Here is a 26803-nt window from a genome sequence, read left to right as displayed (position 1 = left end):
TTTTCATCCAGACACTTCATTCCGCTCGTTGTATGTACATATATTTAAACGTGCATGGTGTGAACGGCAGTAAACGTACAGATAGCGCGTGCAGCAGTACACGTATACAACAAACCTCCGGGTTCGGACCGCCGCGCACACTCTGCCGCGCACCAACGCAGCGATTTTAACATTATGGCCTATTATATTTTGGGCAAGAGCACGGCCTGGCGGCCATTACGGCGTAGTTCGTTGAATCTGTTGTCAGCGGAAGGTCTACAAGAAACTCTTCTTACGTTTATACATTCTTCGTGTGTTTGAGAGGCACCACCATCATCATCGAATCGAGATCGGGCAACGTCGGTGGATAGGAGAATATCAATAAATACAGTAGCAACGCGTTATTTTCATATATTGCAGTAATCGTGTTACGTTTGAAAAGCGGTGACCTTTGTCATAATCAGTTTCGTCGACATTTTATCATAGTATATTATTTTATTAACCGTTAACTCTATCCTTCGCACCAGTGCGTATATACATACATTAGTATATATATATATATATATATAAAAAATTCACTTATATATTTATATTTAATTTTATATATAACTTATTTTACGGTAAATAATTAAACCAAAAATCAAATAAAATAAAACTAATCGTCGTTTTAAATTAATTAACAAAACGCTACAAGAAGATCTACTGTCACGGGAACAAAAAAGTTAAACTGATTTATCCGCGCCGACTGATCGATGACGTTGAAGAAGCACTTTCTGGCCGCCATTTTTTCAATACTTGGATGGCAACATATAGGCGTGATATCGTAACAACCGAATGCTGTTGAAACAAAATTATTGATTTTAAATTTATATTATGTTGACTGTCATTATACAGAGGCTGGAACAATTACCATGTACAAGAAATTGATATTTTGATTACTGAATTGGAATTTTTTTTTTTTAATTGAGTTATTTACCGTGCTCATATTTGTTAAATTGTAATATTTAGTACATTCAGAGACAAATTACACTAAACACAATGGTAAGTTCGCGGGTACTAATTGACCTGCTTTATAAACTATTAAGGCATTGGGTTGATTTCACTTGGGTGATATATTCATACGAATACCACCAAAATTGTTGGTCACTCAATAGTTGATACTTGGCAGTTAACGTTAAACGAAAGCAAATTGCCGTTCTTATTGTACGTGTTCATTTATTTTTTAAAATTCCTCTTTTTCCTAAACGTTATTTGATGACGAATCCTTAATTGGTGGTCGTTACTTAGAAAGAAATACGTTTCTTATATAGCCTAAAATATTTGTTCACCATTTATCCTAAGTATGAATAACACGTGTCTACTAATATACAGTTTTACTTTCAAGCGATCCACGTATTTCGGTTCGTTCTTCGTATGTAAACAGTTCATATTTTACGATCGCCATACATGCATTTCATTAAATTTATTGCATTCTCAATAAATAACGTGATGACGTCACAATGGCGAAATTTATTTCGTTCGATTTTCACAGTCTACGTATCACGTTCTTTTATTAATGTTGCTGTTTTTCCATTAAGATTATTATTTTATTCTAATAAATTAGATTAATTATTATAACAAGTGACATGTGTCTAATACCATTGTATGTGGTTTACAACACATTATAATTTTGTCTCGTCTTTTATCAAAATCTAACTTATTATTATTAGTATTATTAAAAATACATAATGGCCCATAATTGGTTTTGATAATTGTTCTATATTCACAAAAAAAAATTGTCGAATTAATAAATAAAAAAAAATTGCTATAACTAAAAAAATGTCAATACCTAGGGAGTTTCAAATGGGGACTCCATTATTGATTACTAGAGTATATTTAATATTTTTAATTTAAATTTTCATATGATTAATTTCATGTGTCTATTGAACATTAAATTATTTAAACTCCACAAATGACTACCAAATTTAAAATTTTTTTTATTTATACTATCAAATATAAATTGGAATTATATTTTATTTATTAGATAATATTTGGGAATGTTTTCTATTTAATATAACAAACGTCATTTCATACATTTCTAAAACAAAATAAGATTAAAATTATATCCAAAACAAGATATGAATATAAAAAATAAATATTGCCATTTGTGAATTATTAATTATAATCAAATCATAAATTGTAATATATTTAATTTGGACAATTTTTATTTCCAGCCTCCAATTGATCCCATGCAGTTGTTAAACTGCTTAAAAGTATTGTTGAATGAAGATACTGGTGGTCTTAAAGGTCCTCCGGAAGCAATGCAAATATCCAGGTAATGAAAAAAATCTTATATATTATAACTTAACAAATTGCAAATAAGTTCTTAGTTATAATCAATTTAGCATTAGTGTATTGTATGAAATATGATATAACTATAATACCTTATTGTTTTTTATATTTATGACATTATTTTAGTACTTAGTATTTTGTTGGTTAAATAATTCATTTTTAAGTAGCTATTTTATGTATATTATGTAGATTTTAGTAAGTTAAAGAAAATGATCACTTAAAATAAGTTTATTAAATTAATAAGAAATAGGTAAAAAAGTATATATATTTATTTTTATTATGAATAATTACTAATTTTATCGCCATAATAAATCTAAAAAATGTAGTGATCTTTGTGTAGAATTAATTTAACCAACTTCATTTTTAATAAATTTCAAGTATTCATTTTGAAATAAAACTTATACATAAAAATGATTGTCATTAAAACTGAGCAGATTAAATGCATTTGTGGTTTGAGAATATACTGGTCTGGATTTTTTTGTATGTCTTTACTCCTGAGAAGGAATATCTCTTAAATTTACTTATTTATAATTAGAGCCCTGATTCATATTCATTTAAAAATTGTCAAATATGATGCAAATATGCAAAGAAAAAGTGGCTCTATATGCATTATGTTACACTTAATAAAATGTATTTTTTTTTTTTTTTAAAAAAAAACACTTTTATACCAAATAAAATTCTAAATATTTTATCAAAAACAAAAAAAATTATAATATCATCTGCTTTATATTTCAAATCATTTAAATCAATCTAGAACTTTCAGGAAACTTAAAAACGAGAATACATATAAATAAAAAAAAAAAAACTAAAAAAAAAATATTTTAGATAATTATAAGTTACCTACTCTCAAAAAACAAATAAAAAAAATACAAACATTTTTAATTTATTAAAAACCCATTATATATGCACGTTTTATGCATTTTTGAACAAATATGTAATAACCCTCGAAATATACAAAATATTCAATATAAAACTCGGCGTGATATGAATTATGGTCATTTTAAACCAACATAGTTATGCATACACTTAGTATAAACATGCAAATGCATATAAATCCAGGTTCTATTTATAATGTTTTGTTACTCATAAAGGTATATCGTTATTTTTATTAAAAAAACTTATCAACTCTGAAGAAAATATTAAATTATACCGTCTTCTAGACAATTATTTCTATGATATGTTAATACAATATACAACTCTGAATTTAAAGTTTCATAACTAGCCAATTAAGATATTTAAATTTATCTATCAATTAGTAAATTTATTTATAAATTTTTATTTTGATTTATTCAAATATTTATTATATATTAAGTACATTATATGACTTTCTTTAGTGATTATCTCTAAAGATGTTTAATATAATTACTTTTACTATATTATGATTAGTTGTTATTATAGAATGTTTCCATCTTTAAGGTGGAATCCCTTGCTTTGATTTCATATTTACACATCAACAAGCACAAATGCAGGGAGATTTTAGGGGTTCAATTTCCCCCCTCTCCCTTCTCAAAATATTAGAAAAAATATCGACCTGACCTACAAATTTAATAATTATTTCAAATTTTCCCATGAAACTTGCAAATAATACATATAATGAGTAATTAAGCATTTTAATGTAAATAATGTTTATCAAGATCCTACATTTTACATTTTTACAACCCTTCTTTTCACCTTAAACATTTTTTCCTACATTTGCCCCCAAACATTTAAATTATAAAATCTTACTATATTATTAATTATTTATACTCGTATTAAATCAATATCTGGAATCAACCATGTTTTCAAATGTCAATTGTACTTAAACCTTTTACTAATGATATTCCTTCAATAATTCTATTTTATATGTTCCAAGCTATTTATATTTTCATGGATCTTTATTCCTTGAAATACATTCCCATCTTGTTTATGAAACCTCAGATAAAGTTATATTCATACCCAACATCAGTCTGAATGCAAATTCACAGAACAGTATCACTATGTAATAGTTATTCCTGTTGGTCATATCTGCTATTTTGACCATATATTGATAATATTTTTTTCAATTATTGATAGATCTCTGTAATCGCAACTACTGTCAGCATTAGGTGACTACAGTGGCATTATACTGAACAACCAAAATGGAAATATACCATAACCTACTGAAATTTTAAATTATCTAACCAAATATTCAAAATTGTATTTTACATTGTTTCTAGTGACTCTGTTTTGCTTCGGTATGTATGTATATATATATATACATATATATAAACAAGTCCGTATTTAGAGGGGAGCATGAGTAAGCACATATCTAAGGGCGGCAAAATTAATTGTAAAAATGATGTACCTAATGAAAAAAAAAATAAAACAATATAAAAAAGAAAATAGTATGTTTTATTTTGTTATAATTTGTTTAATTTGTTAATTAAAAAAATTATTAAACAATTTTCATTTATAAGTTATATTTTAATATTAAAGAATCTCGATTATGGACGAAATAATAAGTGTTATATTATTCTTTATTTGGAGGGGAGGTATAAATTATATGCTTGGGGGCTCTACATTTTTAAATAAAGGCCTGTATATACACACATTTATGTATAAATATCATTGTTATATAAATTTGTGTCGTTGTGTATACTTTATTATGTTACCTGAAATAATATAAAACGGTAATTTTCAACAACTTGGTTAAACTGTTATTTAAAAAAAAAAAAAAAAATAGAATAGTTTCTATTCTAGATATTCTGTGCAGTGTACCCATTACACAAATTACAAATCTCAGTATATGGAGTATTATTAGTCATTACTTATTATTATCATCCCAATTTTTTTAAAAATATAGTTATTATTATATATCAGTAGTGTAAACATGATTTTTTTTTTTTTGTTATGCCATTAATAATTTGCTATAGAGATTAATTTGGTATTACTCTATGCATACATATGGTAAAAAGTTAATGAAGGAAGACATTTAAGGGGTTTATGACCTCTTAACCTCCCTTGTGGGTTCTACTGTTAATGTAGTCATTGAATAAATTTAGCACAGTATCAGACTTCAGTACTTTTTTGGGTTCTCTTTTGTCAGTATTCACTTGAGTTCTATACTGTCACTACTCTAATTAATTCACTTGTGAAATATTAATGCTAATTTTATAATACTAATTGTTCTAAAATTATTTTTGGACAATTTCGCTTTACATGTCACTTGTTGGTAGTATTTGTGGTGTACAGCGTTTCCCAAACTTTTTTGGTCATGGAGCATTTTTTAAGCAGTATTTTCTTGTGGAGCCCTAAGAAATATTTAATATTAAGTTTTATTAGCCTATATTCTATGATGCATATTACACATGATATGTATTCGTTTTATATAGGAAGAAACTTAAAACAAGATAATGTTTATTTAAATACAATATATCTGACTAGATAATAACTAGAATGGTAATGTGTATTATCTAAAATAAAAAAATGACATTTTTTTTATCAAGATTTTAATATTGTTTATATTTATGAATTATATTTGAGTTGAATCTTGTATCTTATCTTAATATTGTTTTAAATTATGATTAATAATTGTTCTATTATATTATGGTAAACTGAACGCAGTTTGAGAACCACTGATTTAGTAGAGTTACATTTTGATTTGAAGATAACTGAGGCTTTGTTCCTTAAACCCTAAATAGTCACCCATTTGGGAGTTAGCAATGTTATTAACAAAATTTGTTTACCAATGTTTTACACCAAAACCCAGATGATATGTACTGTTATTTAACAAACATTTAATTGCATTTTATAGTTACTGCCTATTTGGTTATATAATGGTTAGATATTTAGAAATAAACCTGTAAAGAAAAAAAATGAATTATTTTAGAAAACTCTAATAAAACATTTTAAACTTAACAATTATATTAAATTTATGTAAATGTAGTAAAACATACAAATAAACTAATTGATAAATTAAATTATCTAACAGTAAATTATTTACTAGGGTTCTTCGCACCAAAAAAACTTATGTACAGTCAAATTAAAACTACCAAGATCCACACAAATCACTTTCAATTATTATATTATTAAAACGCTTATAGAAAAATATACTTTAAAATTATAACCTTAAATTATGGACTTTTAATTAAAAACTATTACTTACCAAATAGGCTTATCTATATTAATATTTTAATATAAATGTATAATTTACATGTCTTCTTGGTCGGAAAGAATTGTAATTATTTATTCAAGGTCTTTATTATTATTTTTAATTTTATCATTTAATACTTGATTATCAAATAGATAGTATAAAGTCTTTGACTAAACTTTTTATATTTTCCTTAGAGTTCAAGTTTTTAGGTTCATTATAATGTATTTTTTAACTAGAGCCCTTATTAAAAAACCATTTAAAACATGACAAATAGATTTAAATATTTCAAACTTTTTCTTTTATGGTAAAAATTCTGTTTAAAAATTTTTTACAATTAAATTTTTATTTTTGGAATAAAAAAAATGTATATAAGATGCTTTTGGTTAATTTGCTATGTACCTTGTATTAATATAATTTTTCACTAATAAAAATCTAAACTTGGTAGGCGGTGGAGATTTGATTCTGTACAATTCGATTTGTGTTTAGAGTACAATGTAAAACTATATTTAATTAATGTATATACACATAATTAATTAATATTTCAACTGCACATAAATAAAAACTAGAAAAAAATGTTGTTCGATTTAATTTAAATTCGATGTTATAAAATATTAACTACTTATCTGGAAGTCTGTATATTGTTAAAATATTCAATAAATTATGTATATCTTGTTTGTTGATAACAAACAATTCACTTCTCGCCTATTTTTAGTCTTTCATTTTATGTTAATGAACAATCAGGCTTCGGCTGACAAAAAAAGTATGAATTTTAATAGTATTACATTAATTGTCAATACGAAATCAGTGTATAGTATTCGTCAAATTGGAGAAATATTTCCAGTGATAAAATAGACTGTGAATGATAAGTCCTAATCATTGTTTTATACGATCGAAACTTAAAGTTGTTGTTCTGAAATTAAATAATCTTGGTATTATATATTTTAAAATTAAGATTAATATTTTACACTCTCTTTAAGTATGTTCTTAAAATTAAATCCTACAATCTTTAAGAAAAATTATTGGTGGTAGATGATAAGATATTTATTTTACTTATAACAAAAGAAAAAAAGTTCGAAATATATATATATACTAGCTGAATTACTTGGCTTCGTTCATGAAAATAAATGCTTTATGTTAAGTTAGGTTACTTTAGGCAAACAGAGAAAATGTATAATAGTCTTACTGTTATGATTAAATTTTTTTAGCTTTTTATTTAACTCCCCACTTATTTTTTCTAATTGACAGTTTCAACATAAAACTCATGTGAATTTTTTTTTTTGCCACGCTACGATGTGGGGTGTTAGAAAAAAAAATAAACAATTATAAATAAATGATTACTCAATTGACTTATAGAATTTAAATTATGCTTAAAACTGCAATATACTCTTTTATTAAAAAAAAAAAAAAAAAAAAAGCAATAATTGAATGAGTGAGTACTTTTAAAGAATATGCATGACAAAGATTACATTTTCACATTTATATATGTAGATATGGTATCTCTTTCCCCTCAGTGAATGCGAGATTTATCTACTTATAAATTTATAAGTAGGTGAATCAAGCTTATTATGAGGATTATAAGCGTATCTTATAGAATATTTAATTAAAGCTGTAAATTTCATTTCTGTATTTGGGCAACAAATTATAACCACTTATGCACAATAGTTTAGAATAGGGATGGAATATTCAAAGTTACTAGAGAGCCAATTTATCGAACTTAAATATCTGGCAGGCTATAATAAAGAAAGCAACATTAAAAAGTCAATAAACTTCCCCTATCTTCATAATTTTGAACCATAATAATTTCTTAATATTATTTTTTCATATTTTTTGTTTTTATTATTATTTATCTATTACTTTTTGATATGGACTGGTCAATCGAAATGTGTTTTAAGTTTTTGAAATTGTATAAACAAATCAAATAATATAGAACCTATAACATCCTGAATACAAAAACTGGAATCTTGTAAATAATAAATACATGACGCACAGAGTTTCTCAGGCATAATGTAAAAAGGTGTCACTAAGCACGTGGCTATCGTTGATCCTATGGCAAATAATTACATTTATATAAACGATTTGTGAGAATGGTCTATTCAACTAAATTGACAATTATTTAAGTATTTATATATATTCGTCAAATACGTCCGTTGCCTGATTATGGTTGTATTCCTACCTGAATATAATTATTAATCAATTAAGTATATTTTGTACACTCGATGAATTAGATATTTAATAAAAATTGTCCAATAATTAAAATACTATTTTATTTAATAAAAATGATAACTATAAATTGTCAATAGCTATTAGATTCAAAACAGTTACACATAAGCTAAGAATGAGGATTCATACTAATTATAATAACTATTGAATAATAATTGCAAATAAATTACTTAGATGGATGAAACCACTTTTTTTTTTTAACATGTGTTTTTGGTATTAAAAAAAATTTTTGTTATATTTTTATACAATAAAGCTATAAAAATCAGAATTTAATTTTAATTTTTGATTTTAGTATGTATAATTTAATTTTAGTGCAGACCATGCAAAATCTATGAATGAACCGAGTAAAGGATAATGTAAAATATGTCGTGTAAATAGTATATCATGTTTTTTCTATATCGGCATGAAGTTATTAACCAAAAATTGATATACTGTAAAGTTTGTCTAAGATGAGCACTAAATAAACTAGACATTTTATGTAGTTCTATTCGATTTTATTTTTAGCAATTTCAGCTATCCTAATATTTGGAATTTAGACAGTGTAGAACTTAATGGTTTCAACCCCCCCCCCCCTCAAAATAGCTACTAATAAAAAGATCTTTTAAAAATGTATTAGTAAAAACTACTTAAAATTTGTATGTATTCAACATACATAAGAAATCATTATACATATATGATTATCATAATTAAAAAAATGAATAAATACAGTTTTTTTTATGGTACTTGGATGGGGTCATGGAAAAATAAGGGCCCCTAGGCAGCTGCCTGGTTTGCCTAAAAATAAGTATGGCACTAGCTCTAGTTACAGCTTTGGTCCCGTCAAAAAATACTGAAGGACATTTGATGAATTTACAGCTAAATAAATGATAATCCATCTCTAGTATATTTAAAGAAGAGCTCTGTTGCTAAAATTATGTCCTTATTTAAAAAATTTAAAAGAAATTGAATTATTCTTTCTATTAATAATTCCTAGTTCAATTCCTATATATATATATACTTAAAGACAATTCATTTAGTATTTTAAGTAAATTATTTCTTAAAAATGTAGATTTTGTATTACATTAATATTTCACTGTACCTTTTTACATTTCTGAATTTGAAAATATTTTAATGGGTAGAACTATTCCAAAATAAAACTATGGTGTTCCTATTTTTATTAGAAGCAAAGTATTTCAATGCTAAAAATTAAAATAAATAAATATAGTACACAAACAAGACTGGTCAAATCTCTGATGAATATTATAATATTGTTTGGTTTATTTTTATTTTAATATATTATAATTTTAAATCGTTATAATGTTTAATGAAATGTCTATTTGAACATTAACTAGCTTATTTTCATGAATAATGAATATAAATAGATATTATTTTATCTTTTTTTTTCAGGTTAATGGCAAAATTTTCCAAAAAAATTGTTAGTAAAAGCCTTTATGTTTTTATTTTAAAAGAATCTACACCTCATCTATTAAATATGTAAGTAAATCACTATTTTTGAAAACCGTGGATTTAATTTAAAATAAATACCCTAATAATCAAATCTGATTTTGTTTTTAATTTTATGTATTTTTCATATATTTTTTAATTAAAATTAATATTTTCTTTTCAAAAGCATATTTTGTTACTTTTAAGTGTATATTTTAAACATTATAAAGTTTTTTTTTTTGTCAATTTTTGTAAGATTAAAAATATCATGAATTGGTTACATTTTAATTGTATTATAAAGTATGTTAATCATAACAAATTAAATTTTTCAGATTTATGGATGCTGGTGGTTGGAATTTAGTTTATAATTGGTTGAAGGATGCTGTAGAAACTGATCATATTGTACTAATACAAGATTTATTAAAAATATTTCATATTGTTCCTGTAACAATGGAACGGTTAAAAGCTAATGGCGGACCAAAATTAGTCAAAAAGTTATCTAAAACTCATATTGATCAAGGTAATAAAATATCTTTAATATTAAATTTATATTATGTATTTTTCCCCAAAATTATACTATTGTTTACATGAATTATTCAATTAATGTGCTAACATATTCTAATGTTATATTTTAATAGTAGGAATTAAAATTATTCTTTAACTGGTTGTGCTTTTATTTTATTTTTAAATATTTTCTTAAATAAATACTTTATTTTTTTTCTTATCAAAATTTCAGAAGTGAAAACCCTTGCACAACAGTTAGTAGAAAAATGGTTAAAAGTTGTCAAAACTGAGCAATGGCATAGTATGATGAGTGAAAAAGAAAGCCTTATAAAACAAGACTCATCAGATAACATAAAATCTGATCCTGTAATTCATACAATTTTAAATGCACCTAAAATTGATTCTGGAGCTTCTTCAGAATCAACTAGTGATAATATTTCGATAGATACCAAAACAAAAATTGATAAAACAAAAGGTAAAATTGAAAATGAAAAAGTTCGTCTGAAGAAAGATAAAGTTAACACAAATTTAAAAGTTAAAGATGATATTGAAAAGATACGAGAAAAACCTAAGATTGAAAAAGAAAAAATAAAAGACAAGATTAAAGATGACTCCGATGATGCTAAAGAGAAAAAAAGACGTTTGAAAGATAAAAATGGTAATCCTTTTTTAAGAATAATTGGGGAAATGACTGATGAAAAATCTGACGAAGACAAAAAAATTGAAAATAGTAATTTAAATTTATCCAAACATGCAAGTCGAAGAAAACAAAATTTAAAAAATGTTTCTTCTGGAGAAAAACCTGTAAAAGTAAAATTATTAAATGACTCTAAAAAGTACAATAGTGATTCAAATTCTGGGTCAGATTCAAAAAAAGAAATAAGACCATTACCTCCTCCAGCTCCTAAACCTAAACTACCAGAATCTAAAACAATTTTAGAGAAAAAAAATTATTCCATTCATATTGAAAAGAAAGAATATGTTGGTGAAAAAAAACCAACTGTTAAAACTTTCAAGTCAAAATTTCGAAGCATTGGTCTTGAAGAGCAGCCTCCGCCGCCTCCTAAGTCTAAAGCTCAATCTAAAAAAGTAACCAAGAATTTAGCACCTTTATCTTTACCTAAAGTTGAAAAAAGAAGTTTGTCGCCTTCATCAGATTCCCCAAATGAAAAGAAACTCAAGAGTTCCTCTCCTTCAGATAGCAAAAAACTACCACGTAAGATCTTAAATTTACATATTTATTTATTATTTACTTATTTTGAAGTATTACCAGTGTCAGTGTTTTATATTATGGCTAAATCTCAGATCTTAATTAATTATAAACTTGCTACCAAAGTAACTAAAATCATCAATCCATGTGTAAATAAGTTGGATAAATTATTTAAAAATGTCTATAGTTCAATATTAAAAATGGTACTATTATGAAAAAATAATTCAAATTATAGTGTTATGTATTATGATACATTTTTTTTAATTTTTCCTCAATTCATTTTAGTAATCATTAAATATCCATACAGGATAGGTTTATTTAAATTGATTGATGTATTACATTTTTATTTGTTTAAATAGTATTTATACAACACTTTAAGAAATTATATTGGTATAGAATTTTCATATATCTTCTCGATTTGCAAATTGTACAGATTAATCATACCTTATTAATATGTATAAGTACTTAAATCTCAGTCTATATACCCAATAATATTTGATTATTAAGTTTAGAATTCTTCAAATGTAAAAATATATTTTGGTCATACCATTATATTATTTGAATATATTCTTAGTATAGCCTAAGATGCATATGCTACTTCATTTTACGTTTCTATTTATGTAGTAATGATAATGAACTTAAAATATATATTCATTAATATGATAATGCTTAATACTAACCTTAAAAATGATCCTTTAATGGACATTTTCTGATTGGCTCCTTGAATCATGTATTAATGAGGTATTCTACTATATTTAATCATCAAAATTTAATTTGGCTTGGATGTTGAATTACATTTTCATATTATTATTAATCATAATGTTAATTTAAGTATAGTATTGATATAAAATATATGGTTTGGTGGTATGAAAAAATGTAATTAATTATTTTATTGACTTGCATCATTCTTAAGTATAACTGAGAGTTTTGGTATCTATAAAATCTGAAAATATTTATTTATATTTTAATAATTATAATACTCTTTTTCAATTTCTAATTTATTAATCCACTGACACTGATGAATTTACCAATTATTTTTCTTAAAAATATTGGTTCACTTAAAATTTTATTATATTGTGTTTATATTATAAATAATGAATGAATAATTTTTGTGACAAGTTACATTTCAGGATTATCTTTAGGTGTCTGATGGAACACCTTCAGAAATAAACTCCCTTATATAACTGATATAAATGTATGTGTTTTTAAGTGTATGTATATAAAATGCATTATGCATACTTATATAATATGCGTAAATAAATATGGTCGATTCGTAGGTAACCCTTTTCAGTCAACATAAAAATGAAGTATTATCACAGACATTCATATTGATACTAAAATTTGAATGTCTGTTGGATTTTTAATTTAACATATATGGCATATTGACAAGGTAAGTGATACAATTTTTAAGTGGATATTTTTGTATTCAATACAAGGTACCTATTTTAAAATTAAATATATTTTATATTTATCGAGTTAATTTTATTTTACCCCAAATTTAAAATTTTAAAACATTAACTAAGCATGATATAACAATGTAAATTGTTAGTTACTGGTTGGTTATGATATTTATTTTGTTTATTAATATTTAATACATATCATACACTTTTGTAAATAATAAAACAACTACAATACTAAAATAATATGAAATTAAGCATCATATAAGTTTATGAAAAAGAGAATGTGAAATCCAAGTTTGCTATTTGCATCTAGCAACAAAATTATTATTTGTTAAGATAATAAGAATGAAATATTGGGATATGGAGAATGTAATAACAAGACAACTTGGGGCTTTGAAATTAAATTGTGATAATAAAGTAAGAGAATCAATTTTACCATTGAGTATATTCAGAATAAAGATAAATTGGCTGTATGCCTTAGGTCAGCTTAAGAAATTTCTCTTAGTTCATTTTTAATTAAATTTCAACTTTTCAATCATGCAAACTGATATTATTGGATCTTACTATATAATTTATAGCTTTTTATACATACTTTTATCAAAAAATTAAATTTATAAATATTCTGCTATAATCTATTTATTTTATAATAAAATATATTTTAAATACGAGCTAGTTATTCACAAAATCAGAATATTTTGAAGATTTTTTATCATCTCCCTTTAATTTATGTTGAATTATTTTATAAGAATTTTTAAGTTTTTATATAATCGTTTATTGGGAATAAATGCTTTGACAGCTAGGTCACTAGCCCATATTTACATTTTTTTTTTTTTTTAAATTAACATAAATTATTTTTATAGTTAATTGTTAATTGTTGGTGTTCATTTTGGTTAATTTGAAAAATTAATAGATTATTGTTGTGTTGGGCTACCCAAGTGCTTCCATCAAAGATGGTTGAGGATTTTTTTTGCAGTAGCAAATAGCAAACCGTAAAGGATATTGTTTAAGGAGCATATTTTATTAGGTGTATGTGAGTTTAGTATATCTGATTCTTGTTATTGTGGTTATGATGTTTTTATATAAGAAAGTATTGGGTTGAGTATACCAATTTTTAATATTCATTTTTATTCCTTTGAATTGTATTATTAATTGTATATTAATTGTAATGTTTGTTATTCATTCCCAATGTGCTTGCTGTATCTTGTTATCAGTGTGTGTATTTATATTATTTTTATGTCTTGGAACTTCAGAATTATAGTTATAACTGTGGAAAAGAGAGAAGTGATAACCTTGTTAATATGTTGCTAATATGACAAATTTTCTGTAATGGTTGTGTGAGAAAGGACCTCCTCCCCTCATAAGTTTACTAGTTTTATTATGAATCGAAGATATAATATTGTGGATTTATTGGACTATCTTATTTAAAGGATTTTGTGATTCAATAAATAGAAGGGCACTCGGAGAGTCACTGATAATTAGAATTTTGTTGTCTGTCACTTTCTTGGCAAAGATCAGTACTTTTTAATGGCCTAGGTCATTTCCACTGAAAATTCTGGCATTGGGAGGAAATTTGATTGATGATTAATTTGTATTTTATCGAAATCTCATTCCATTGTATCTAGTTGATTATATACATATGTGTATGTATATATATATATATATATATATATGTATGTATTATATTTTATAGTACTACAAATATATTGGGAAAATCTTAATTAATATTTTAATCTATATAAAATTATATTTAATTTAATTTTCATATTCATAAGGGTCCCAAAATAGTTTTGATTATTGCTTTATAAAATAATATTTTGTATTTGTCCAGGTAAAAGTGACTTGCTGAAGAAGCATCGCCTCACTAGCGGATATAATCAAACAAATTATTTAAACTACTAATATATAATAATTAATTTTAAAGGATTATAAACATAGAATGTATAACTGCGATAAAGATTAGTTTTAAGTTTTATTAGCATTTGGCGCAACATATTGTGTCTTATGCAAATAAACACTTTTCTAATTTAATTTACATTATTTCTTTATTTTTCTTATACCTATAAAGATGATATTTATGCTTAAAAATATGTCTTCAACATGGATCATCTATCTACTCAAGGAAACATGGTTGGTGGAAGAATTTGAAGTTTCAGATTCCAGCAATGGTTTGACTAACACTTCAGATTAGTAATCATAAAATGTTTTGACATAATATTTTAACTTTTTATAATGTTAATTTAGTTTGTGGTATGTATATATTTATATACACTTACATCCATATCAAAACATTTTCAAATATCATATTTTGATATACTCTTATATTTAATATCTAAAATCTAGGTGAAAACTGATAAAAAATATTAATCCATTGTTTAGGCTATTCAAGGTAATAATTAAGAATTATTTCATTTATCTCTTAAATTAAAAGAATAATATGCCATCAACAATTCACTATGTATTAAAAGTATCATTACTATTATATTACTTACGAAGGTGAAATTGAAAATGTTTTTAAATTACAATATATATAATTTGGTTTTAACATAAATGCTGAACAGAAAATGTATACTCTGTATAGGTAACTGTGTAAGTTTGATAGTTTTAATAATAAAAGTAAAATTTGTATCAAATTTAAGTATGATTAAATTTGTGATTTATAAATATCAACCATTGATTATGCAGATCTTCAATATTTAAATTTAATAAGAGTTTGTTTTCCAAATGAAAGAAAGATTTGTAAAAATTATTATTGTGTTTTATATTTTAAAAAATGGTTGTATCTATCTTCGTAATGGCTATTCAACTATTTATTTTTATTATAGATATACATCCCCTGATCCCCATTAATTTAAAATTAAAAGCTGTTAATTTCGTATTTTAAATGTGGTTACTGTTCATCTAATTAAATTCACTTTTCTCTTTATAATATCAACTTCCATAAAATCCAGTTGTAATTACTTATTTATAATTTAAAAAAAAAAAAAAATGTTCATTATTTTGATATTCATGTAAGTTTTTCTTATACCCTTGACTTTCTCTTAAATTAATTTCAATATAAAACTAGTATCATAATTCTTATCCACTCAGTTAGTTTTTAATTTTATTACCTATTAATAAATTATGGTTAACATAATTTTATTTTAAATTCTATTAATTTTTTGATAGTGGATAATAATATACTATTTAATTTATACTGCCCGTTTTATGAATATTTTAAGTTTAGATGTTATACTAATATATATTATCACCTGTGTAGCATTATATTATGAATAAAATAAAATTCCTTGAATATATTATAAAATTCGAATTAAATATAAATATTTTTTAAATTAAAAAAATGTTGGACATTTGTTGACATTCTAGTAAATCAAAATTTGTATTTAATTTAAAATCTATAGAACTTACATAATAATGAATTGAATTAAAAGCATTAAAACGACATTTAAATAGTAATTACACGTTTTTATGCAACAAATCAAATCCTGTATTTATATTTTTGTCTCCTAAATATTTATAAACATTTCGTATACATATTAACTTAGTCAAAAATATTTAAATAAAAATATTTTCAGTTATCATAAACTGGTACCGGTTCTTATTTTAGTTTTTAAATTATTAATAAATACCAAAATAACCAATATTATATTTAAATTGCAATTTTAACTAAAATTATAATTAAAAAATGAATTACTTATTCTTTGAAATTATTAATGCCTATTATTAAATGTTAAATTTCCGAGTATTTCGATTCGATAAAATATTGGTTTTTTAGTAAAAAAAAAATATATATATATACAATATTGAATAGAATCTATTTTAAATAAAATAAGTAAAGTGATCATTGCATTTGTTCATGTATATAATTTAGAAAGAAAATCCGGTATTTTTATTAAATCCTTTATTTTGAACCATGTGTTCACGTATTTGTGTTGAAATGATTTAAGGTTGGACAGTTGATGTTCTCTATCAAAACAATTAAAGATTATAAATTAGCAACAAACATTTACTTCAAGGAAATATTAAACATCTACCTATTATAGAAGAGGACTTCGTCTGAAAAGTTGTCTTCTTATCTAGAAGATTTATTATAAATAAATAGATCTTATTCGTTATCACCAAACAAAGTAAATACTTATCAATCTGGTTTATTGTAAATTCGTTTTCAATGCTTCCATTAGAATTATAAAATATGAGACTTAATTAAATTTTAGTTTTAATTATCAATGATATTCTTACACAAATTCGATTTTTTATCATTACTTTAAATTACACATTAAGATATTCTATTGTAATTTGTCTAGAATTTAGATAAGTCGCCTTCATGTATGTGATCCCATTTTAAATTAAGTATTGACCTATAATTTATTCCACTTATCAGTTGCTATATTAATTGCATTATTAACTGAACGCTTATTTAGAGTGACCCACCGTGATATCCCAATAGAAGTATTTCCGTAAATATATTTTTTATGTGTTGTTTTAGTACAATTTAATAGATGGAAGTAACATTTAAACACTTATATTCAAATTTGTATGTTCATCCCTTAACAACCTGGGGGAAATGACATAATTTTAATTTCTATTAATTTAAAAAATAGCCTGGTGCAAATTGGAATGAAAATGTCGAAGTATTTTATTATATTATTTTATAATTATATAAATTAAGTGGAAGGGTATGTGTGTTCCAGTTGCTTTATTGGCTAATTCAATAATTAGGTAAATTTTTTAACGTCAATAACAGTCGTTATTGCGATAGAACATTTATCGCAGTCATTTAATTCATAGTAATTTTTGTTCCGTTGTAGTTTAAGTTATTTAATGCAGCGATTCCTAAACTTTACGATCCCGGAGCCCTCAGGAAATAGTCGGTGTTTTATGGAACCACAATGTATGTAACCTCATTTTAAAAATGGTTTATTAAAAACCAATAAGTACTCTAAGGAATGTTTTAATGATAGTTCATGATAATTTTTTATTACAATTACTATACTCAATATTCACCTTACGGAACCCTTGAGATTGACTCATGGAACTCTTCGATTCCGTGGAATACTCTTTGGGAAACACTGGTCTAATGTATACTAACTTTATTATAGATCTTTTATCTATAACTATGAAAGCAGTTATTTGATTTTATAATTTTGTAAAAATAAAATTTTCCAAGATTTTTCCTAACCTGTAAAGGGATGAAAATACAAATTTAACCGAGTTTTAAGTGGCCTACATCTATTAAACCATACTAAATAAAAATACAATTATTACAATAGAGATATTTTCATCGGGTCCCACTATGAACCTTGTATATTATTATTTATTTAGTTGTTTAATACTACAGTTATGAAAAATGCTTAGATTATACTTCGAATTATTGAAAATCTATAATTGGAGTATAATATTTTCAGTAACATATTGCATTTTTAATAAAGATTTGCTACCAATGTATATATAAATTTATCTTTTTAATTAATAAAAAAAAATAAGTATTTTAATTTTTAAAATAATCTTAGAAATAATTACAGCAACAAAATCTATTCAATACATTTATTATATTGTATCAAATAATAAAAACTGTTGCAAGTGTGATAAAATTATTTGCTATTAATGTTATCATTATGACTAATATTAATCATAAAAATCAGGAATAAATGTTTGGGTGCATAATTAATTTTAGGCAAATTCTTTACTTAAGAAATAATAAATATCTGGCTCTCGCTATAAATCTGGGTTTTCATCCTCTGTCCATAGCCATTATTTTCATGTCGGCATCCGGATGCAATAATTTTGTATCATCTCTTCAATAAATATTTCCCCTTTATTACATTTTAATCGTTTTTCAAATATGTTTGCAGTAAACGAATTATACCTGCGCAGGTGACCTTATATTTTTCTGCTTTCTTTTGAGATGCTGAATAAAAAAAAATTTCTGTTTACTTGGCTTAATATTTTTAATTTCATTTTTATTTATAATCAATTAATGCTTAGCCCTAAATACAGATCTTCAAATTCACATTTCTATAGTCTAAATACTTGCGAACCTGTTTAATGATATAAGTTTCGCAGGCGTTCACCTAGTAAATCAACCTAACACATAGCGTTTAAAAAATAATTTCTTAATTTTTGTATTTTTATATTGGTGCTCATATTACTTGTCTAAAATATGCACTTGAAGTAATGGTTTTGGTACCATTTGCTTCAAAATGTACCCCATAAAAATAAGGTAATTTTATCTTTGATGTTAAATATTTATGTTTTATATAAACTATTAAAATTATTTAAAAAATGCAAAATATTTTCTTAGTTTTTAAAGTAACCTAGTCAAATACTTTAATTAATCAACTAACCATATTACCACGAAAAATATTTTTATTTCTGTAATAAATACATAATAATGAACAATTAAATTCTGTATTTTTTGACATTTCAATTTGCCTGATTAAGTATTTCCACTGTCATTTGATAAAAAAGGTCGACCATTTATACAATTAAATTCTGTATAGAAATGATAGGTACTCAAAGAATTGTACAGCCATCACCAAATTATAAAAACTCATATGACTATAGCTGACGACCCTATATATTTATATATAAATAAAATACAATTAATATATTAAAATGATAATTGGAAGCTATTCTATTTAGTTATTATGACAATAAAACAGCACATATTTTTTTAATAATTTTTTTTTTTTAATCAAAATTCAAGAATTATTTTTGTAATAGTTGTCATATAAAGTGTTTTAAAATAATATATTTTTTTATATTATAAATCTGTTTTCATTCAATGATTTACTAACATAGTTGGGATTTTAAACATTTATGTTTTATAAAATTATCAATGGTCCAAAAAAAAAAAACTGAAAATCTGGAATATCATCGACCCTTTTTTATAGTATTAACATATTATTTAAAATACTTCTATGATATAAACTTTTTACATCCCATTACTTTTTAGTACTAAAAATGTTATTCCTTTTTATAGGTTACTAATTGTACATTTTTCTGGTATTCCTACTTCTAGCTTTTTAATTTGTTAGTATAAAAAAAATATATATAAGTAGATAAATTGTATGGTACAACCTTACGCCTTACTACTAATAACCTGGGCAACATTTGACACCCCTTCTCTTAGCCCTATAGTTTTGTTAAATTGACTTCATATTTTTACTATATATTTTACCTCAGTCCTTGCATATGTTTAATAGATACTTACCTATTTTTTTATTATTTTTATAATCTCAATCATACAAATTTACTTTTTTTTTTGATCATATTTCAAATTTGATACAGATTTCATTACTTTGGCTAAATTATAGACAAATTACTTTATTCACTATAGTATGCATCAAAATTGTATAAAAAAAATTGTATTCATAAAGTAAAGATAATTATGAGTTACGAGTATATACATATAATATACTAACATAAGCATTCAAAGTAAATATTTGAATTTAATTTTATAACAGATATAATATTACAAATATTTACAGCATATTTAATAAATTTATACGTTCTGCGTTTGTATAATACGACGACCACGATAACTGATGTTAGTTTACCAAATTCAGTCGAACTCGATTTATTTTTAGAAGTGGGTAATATTGTAATAATGGTCATATTGATTAGCGGATAATCGTCATAATGTAAAATCAAGTCTTAGAACTATGGTAGTTAGAAAGACTTGATACCTACAGCTTCCCAAATACGAAACGATCGGTTTCTCAGTTTATAGAAATTAATCAACAAATTAAGAATCTACGATTTACCTTATACGGAATTACATAATTATTGAGTTATTAATCAATTTCTATAGTTCAGCCTTTTAGGACGAATGTCAAGTTTAGTATTTGAAAATATTTAGTTGACGTAGACACGTTCTGGTACAACATTTTTATTTTTTGTGACGTTAAAGTACCTATGCATTATGTAATAAATATGAGGTATGTCGGTAATATAAAAAAAAACATTTTAATCGCTATAGGACATTTCTATAAATTTCAAAACTTTTTGTCCGACCCTTATGCCATTTTGAAAATAATTAACAATAAATTAAAATATTGAACACTCACAAACTTAAAGTAATATAAATATTAATACTAGAATAATTGTGTCACATTGGTTAATATTTTCAAAGTATCAATTTTTCAGCAAATCGAAAAACCGATTGTTTTGTATATTTATAATAATTATTATTCAGTACCTATAGTTAGTGGCATGGCGAACTCAAACATTTTCAGAGGTAAGCCTCTCGATTACCCACATCACCACGCCACAGCCTATAGTCATAATTTGTACCTATTCATAAATAATCAATAATATACAATTTGACAGATATTTTAGTATAAAAGGAAAATTAAATAATACACCGAATTTTTCTTATTATCTTTAATTTTTATGATTTCCCCTAAATTCATAATACGTATGACAGCTTAGAGCAAGGCCGTATCTGGTGGGGTCCAGGATGTCTGACCCCCCCCCTGAAATTTCTTCAATATTTATGAATGTTTAAAACATTTATTTATTTTTAATACCAACATAAATATTTTCAGTCAAAATTAACTTGAGCTCCAATTATCATTGACGGTTTTTAATTTTATATCATAATATCATATGAAAATATAATATTAATTCTAAAAAAAGAAGATTAAATCTTTTTCTGTCTTATTTTTAACCAAATGTCAAAAGTTAAAATCTAAATTCAATAAAATTACAATATACATGTTTTGGACCCCTCCCTAAAAAAATTTCTAGATACGTCCTTGGCTTAGAGCACTAGTTTAATTTGCCCCTCCTCCCTTTGGATGGATTTTGTATGACCATTTTGAAAAATAAAATATTTTTATTCATATCAAGGAAATACATATGTATATATAAGTTATAATACAACTGATAAGTTATAATTTTCAAAAATAAAATTATTATTATATTTAAGAAAATTATGACAATAGTTGCAAACAATAAAGGGAATAAAATTACTATAGGAGGAAAAACTGACAAAAATGATTTTCTTAGATTTCATCTGTTTAATTTTATAAAAATATTAGTATAAAAAATTTTTAAAAATGATATTCTGATGTATCTAGTAATAATAATAAATATGAAGTTAAAAATTAAAATACTGTTCTTTTTTTTTTTTGGAGGTAGAATACAAAATAACATTTTATTTTATTCATAGTATGATACCTACTCCAAAAAATGTATTTTAACATTGGTTGAGCAATTTTCATTTATACACACTTAAATAATTTTGCCTTGGATTTATATAATATGATGATAACATAAGTTAATTTAGACCACCACAATGCAATCTTAAGATTTCTACTCAGAATTGTAACTCATATTTTAGTTGCTAATATTAAATTTTATTTATATTATACCACTTGGGCTACAATATCAATCTAAAATATATATAATGTTTATTATGTCTTATTTATAATTTAAAAATATTATATTATTTTTTTAAATTGCTTATCTGATATTAATCTGTATTTATTTATATTAAATATATGAAAGGTTTTATTTAAAAAATATGTGTATTTTTTTTTTATTATCTCACACTTCTATCCTTTTTCATATTGCTTTATTAAATGATATGCAAGTATGTGAACACAATAAATAACTTTAATTGTTTTAGTGAAAAGAGGTGTATACACAATTTGAAAAATAATTATTGTATTGAACATAGTATTCTATATTCTTTGATTATTATTGAAGAAAAAAACCATAAAAATATATACATTATCTATATATATTATTTAATACATATTTCTGTATATGTGTTATATATATACATATACATATTCTGTAATATTTTTTAATACATAATATAATATAATTTTTATATATTTACGTTTTAAATTCTTTAGAAAAAATATACAATTTAGAAAGTTAATAATATTTATTATTAGTTATAATTTTCCACTCCTACGAATCGACTAAACTAGTGTTTAGATAATTGTTTTTTAGTAAATCTTATACATAATGTTTATTAACATGTATATTATGATTTAAATTTGTGATTATTTATTTATTATTTTACAGCTAATATTCAAGAAAGTGGTTTGTTTATGGATGCTGTGTTAAATGTAATAAATTCAGCTCCAAAAATTACCAAAAAGCGGAAACCTAAAACTGAAGCTATTAAGAAAAATCAAGACTCTCAATTAACAACTCCATTATCGCCATCCCATTTATCTTCAAAACTTGAAATATCATCGCCACCAAAATCTCCGGTTCATTCCCCTTCGACATTAGACTTGGACTCTTTAACTACACCTCAGTCAAATAACGATGAATCACTGTCATTTTCTGAAACAGCCATGTCTTCAGATTATGTTCCATTATTGACAGAAAATAATACGAATGATGTGGTACCTGATCACATGATATCTGAACCTATAACAAAAGAAGAACCAATCATTGAGAAACCACCTCAACTTAAAGTATGTTGAATATTATTAGAATTATTATAATTTTATAATTCTTATTTTTAATTATTTGTTTAGTTTTATCGAGATACTTTATTGGATGCTTCTTCTGAATCATTCAATACTGATGAAAAAGATGAAACAATTGAAGATAAAATGTGTATGTAGAATTATTTATTATACTTATGAACATATTATTAAATATTTATTATTAATGTATTTTTTAAATGTTTAGCTGCTGATGAATCTACTAAAATTAATGATGTTGATAACAAAGATGGTCTAAGAAGTGTTCTCGTGTATGTTAGAAACAAATCATCAAAAAAATCAGTTTCATGGAGACAAGAAAATGATTTAGTCCAAGTTTCTTACTTTGAACACGACGAAACTGAAAGAGGTATGTTAATATATTTTTATTTGATAAGTTCTGAACTTTGAATTAATTTATTAAAATAAACCTAAATAAATAATCATATTACTTCTTGATTTAATTAGTTTAAATAATAACTGTATGATATTGTTACTTATAATTAATTACTGAATAAACTAATTACAATTTTCAAATTAAAAAAAAAAAGTAATAGTATTTATTTAATTTAATAATTTTGTACTCCAATATTTTGTACTATTTCTATAAAAGTCTTCCTCTTAACTGAAATTTTTATTCTAGTAAAATGTAATTAATCTACTGTATTTTATCTATATTAGTGAATGTTACAAAGAATTTTAAAGCTATGGAAATGCACGAACGTGATGTGGAAAGACAAAACTTCATAGCTGTCCGAAAATTAAGTAAGTTATAACACCATAAAATAAACTATGCTTTCAAAATGAATAAATTATGATGCCACTGCAATCCATTTTAATTTATCATTAAAACAACATCTTAACGGTTGACAAAAATAAAGTTACTTCTAATGATCCAATTTAAATTGGTAAAGAAGTCTACTTTGCATCAGTCGAAGCATATATTTAATAATTTTAATATATTTTTTGTATATTCAATATTAAAAATTGACAAATTTATAAAATGTAAAATGTTTATTCTCGTCAAGAATTTACTAAAATTGAATAAGTGCTCCGACCGATGCAAAGTAAACTTGTTTACAAATTCAAACATATTTACATTCTTTAAATTGAACCACTAGAAATACCTTAATTTTTGTCAGCTATTTCACGCCTATAAATTGGTTTCGAATATTTTGATCTATTGAAATAAATAACATGTGCGTGCGTAATATATTTAGTCAACCATAGCAATAATTGTTTTTGATTTCAATATTTCTACAAATAACATTGTCAGTATTATTGACAAAAATACCAAATAACTACTAGATTACAAATTACAAATTATTTTTTATTATTACGAGTGTAAACATTTTATCATTGATTATACTTATGATTGTAAATGATTAATGAATTTAATGATTTTCAATGAACAAGTTGTATTATTACGCGATCGTTGTTTTGAATATATGTTATTGTTGTAACTTTCATAACATATCGTTGTTTTTGGGAGTTGTTCCTACTTTATTTTTATTTTTTAATCCTGGATTTAGTGATGGGTTAAGGGTGGAGCAAAGAGGACAGTTACTTCCGGTAGTAATTTTTTAGAAGCGGAAGAGCATATATTTTTCGTCTAAGTGTCCTAAACGCCTGACAAAAGTTTAGGTTCTTCCCGTTATATGATTTTGAAAACTTAAAGATTTTTGTAATTCTTAACCATTTTATTTTGAATCTATTGAAAATTGTTTTTTAATTAATTACAATTGAATATAGGCAAATAAATGAAAACAATTTTTTTTTAGATGCTAATGATAAAATGGAACCAAAAATTCCTTGGCGATATTTAGATGATAGCTTATTAGTTGATATACCAGAAGAACCTGGCAAAGAAAAAATTGAACCGGGAAGTGGCAGTCAAGAAAAAAAGAAACAGACTCTCAGAGAGCAATCAATTCTACCAACTATTTACTTTTCTAGAAATATGTAAGTTTATAATATTAACTATATTTATATCATTATGATAGTATAAACATTTTCCTTATGTAGGATACCAGATTCACCAGCAGAACCTGATCAAATGGAAATAGTCCCATATTCTGAACCATTAAACATACCCTTAGAAGATATGTCAGGAGATACAGCACCTATATACAATTATGTCAATACTGTTTGGCCAGAACCAAAAGGAGATCAGCCTCATATTGTAGATTTTCCTCTTGGAATGAACAACATGATGACAGTTCCCAACATGATGTTGCCTCAACCTCAATTTCCTGGATATGGTAATAATCAAATGAATTGGGGAATGACACCTGAAAATATGATGGGAATGGGTCCACCGACGAATAATATTTTTATTCCTCCAAACCAAATTATGATGAACAATCAGATGTATATGGGAGATCAATTGCCTCAGCAGCCTCAATCTATACAATCACAACAACAACAATCTGCACAACCACAACATCATCAAGTCCCTGTTCAAGAAGACCAGTGGATGGGTCCACCAGGGCCCCCTATGCAACATGATCAGCATTGGGGTCAGCATCAACCACCTAATAACAATGGACCTCCCTCACATTTTGAAAGAGGTGGTGGTGGTAGTGGTGGTGGTAGCCGTGGTCATACAAGATGGGATAATCCTAGAGGTGGTAATTATGATTCGTACCGAGGGAAAATGAATCGTAATAATCAACGTGGTAATAGAGGTGGGCCATACAACCGAAGAGGTGGTCATCCAGGTAATGGAAGAGCTGGTCGCTTATGTAAATATTATTCGAAACAAGGTTTCTGTAAAACTTCAAATTGTGCATTCTTACATTCAAAAGGTTAATGGTATATATTAACAGTTTTTATTTATAATCATTATTATTTATTTTTTTTTTTTTGTCACCTAATAAGACTGAATTTAAGTTACAAATGTGTAACAATAATTTTCTATCCCTTACTATTCTTGATCTTCATTGACATGTGAAATGTATAAGGTTCTATAATAAGATAATTTTACGCATTTCATTCAAGCCAAAAACTATTAGGTAGTCAAATCTTGTACATATTTGTTAAATTAATGTAAATATTTGTTAAATAAATGAACATTAATATTTTATTTGTTAATTTATTAATAATTAAATTATTAATCATTTAAATGCTTATTTTTGAATTGTAAAATAAAAAGTATTTTTAAAATAGAAATCTT

General features: G+C 24.6%; 2 protein-coding genes across 3 annotated transcripts in view; one reads left to right on the top strand and one right to left on the bottom strand.

Annotated features, from left to right (window-relative positions):
* The first annotated feature begins 587 nt into the window (after nt 1-587).
* On the top strand, nt 588-26713 carry LOC112692567 (serine/threonine-protein phosphatase 1 regulatory subunit 10). The gene is made up of 11 exons (XM_025567280.1): nt 588-1020; nt 2193-2293; nt 10028-10114; nt 10396-10583; nt 10800-11783; nt 23216-23616; nt 23680-23761; nt 23837-23998; nt 24310-24393; nt 25410-25590; nt 25654-26713. Exons 1-11 carry the CDS (start codon nt 1018-1020, stop codon nt 26438-26440), a joined length of 3060 nt encoding a protein of 1019 aa, XP_025423065.1. The 5' UTR covers nt 588-1017; the 3' UTR covers nt 26441-26713.
* LOC112692568 (serine/threonine-protein kinase pelle-like) overlaps nt 23489-26803 on the bottom strand; it is a 17620-nt gene continuing 14305 nt past the window's right edge. Inside the window, exon 11 of one of the 2 annotated variants that reach the window (XM_025567283.1) lies at nt 23489-23569. In XM_025567283.1, the coding sequence (XP_025423068.1) occupies nt 23553-23569 (17 nt within the window). In that variant the 3' untranslated portion in view covers nt 23489-23552. The remainder of the gene's footprint in view (nt 23570-26803) is intronic. The other variant, XR_003149421.1, reaches the window with a different exon arrangement.

The sequence above is a fragment of the Sipha flava genome, unplaced genomic scaffold (genome assembly GCF_003268045.1).
Source record: "Sipha flava isolate LNK unplaced genomic scaffold, YSA_version1 74_pilon_pilon, whole genome shotgun sequence".
Taxonomy (NCBI): Eukaryota; Metazoa; Arthropoda; class Insecta; order Hemiptera; family Aphididae; genus Sipha; species Sipha flava.
Note: the sequence above shows the minus strand (reverse complement) of the source record. Positions and strands in the feature narration are given on the sequence as shown.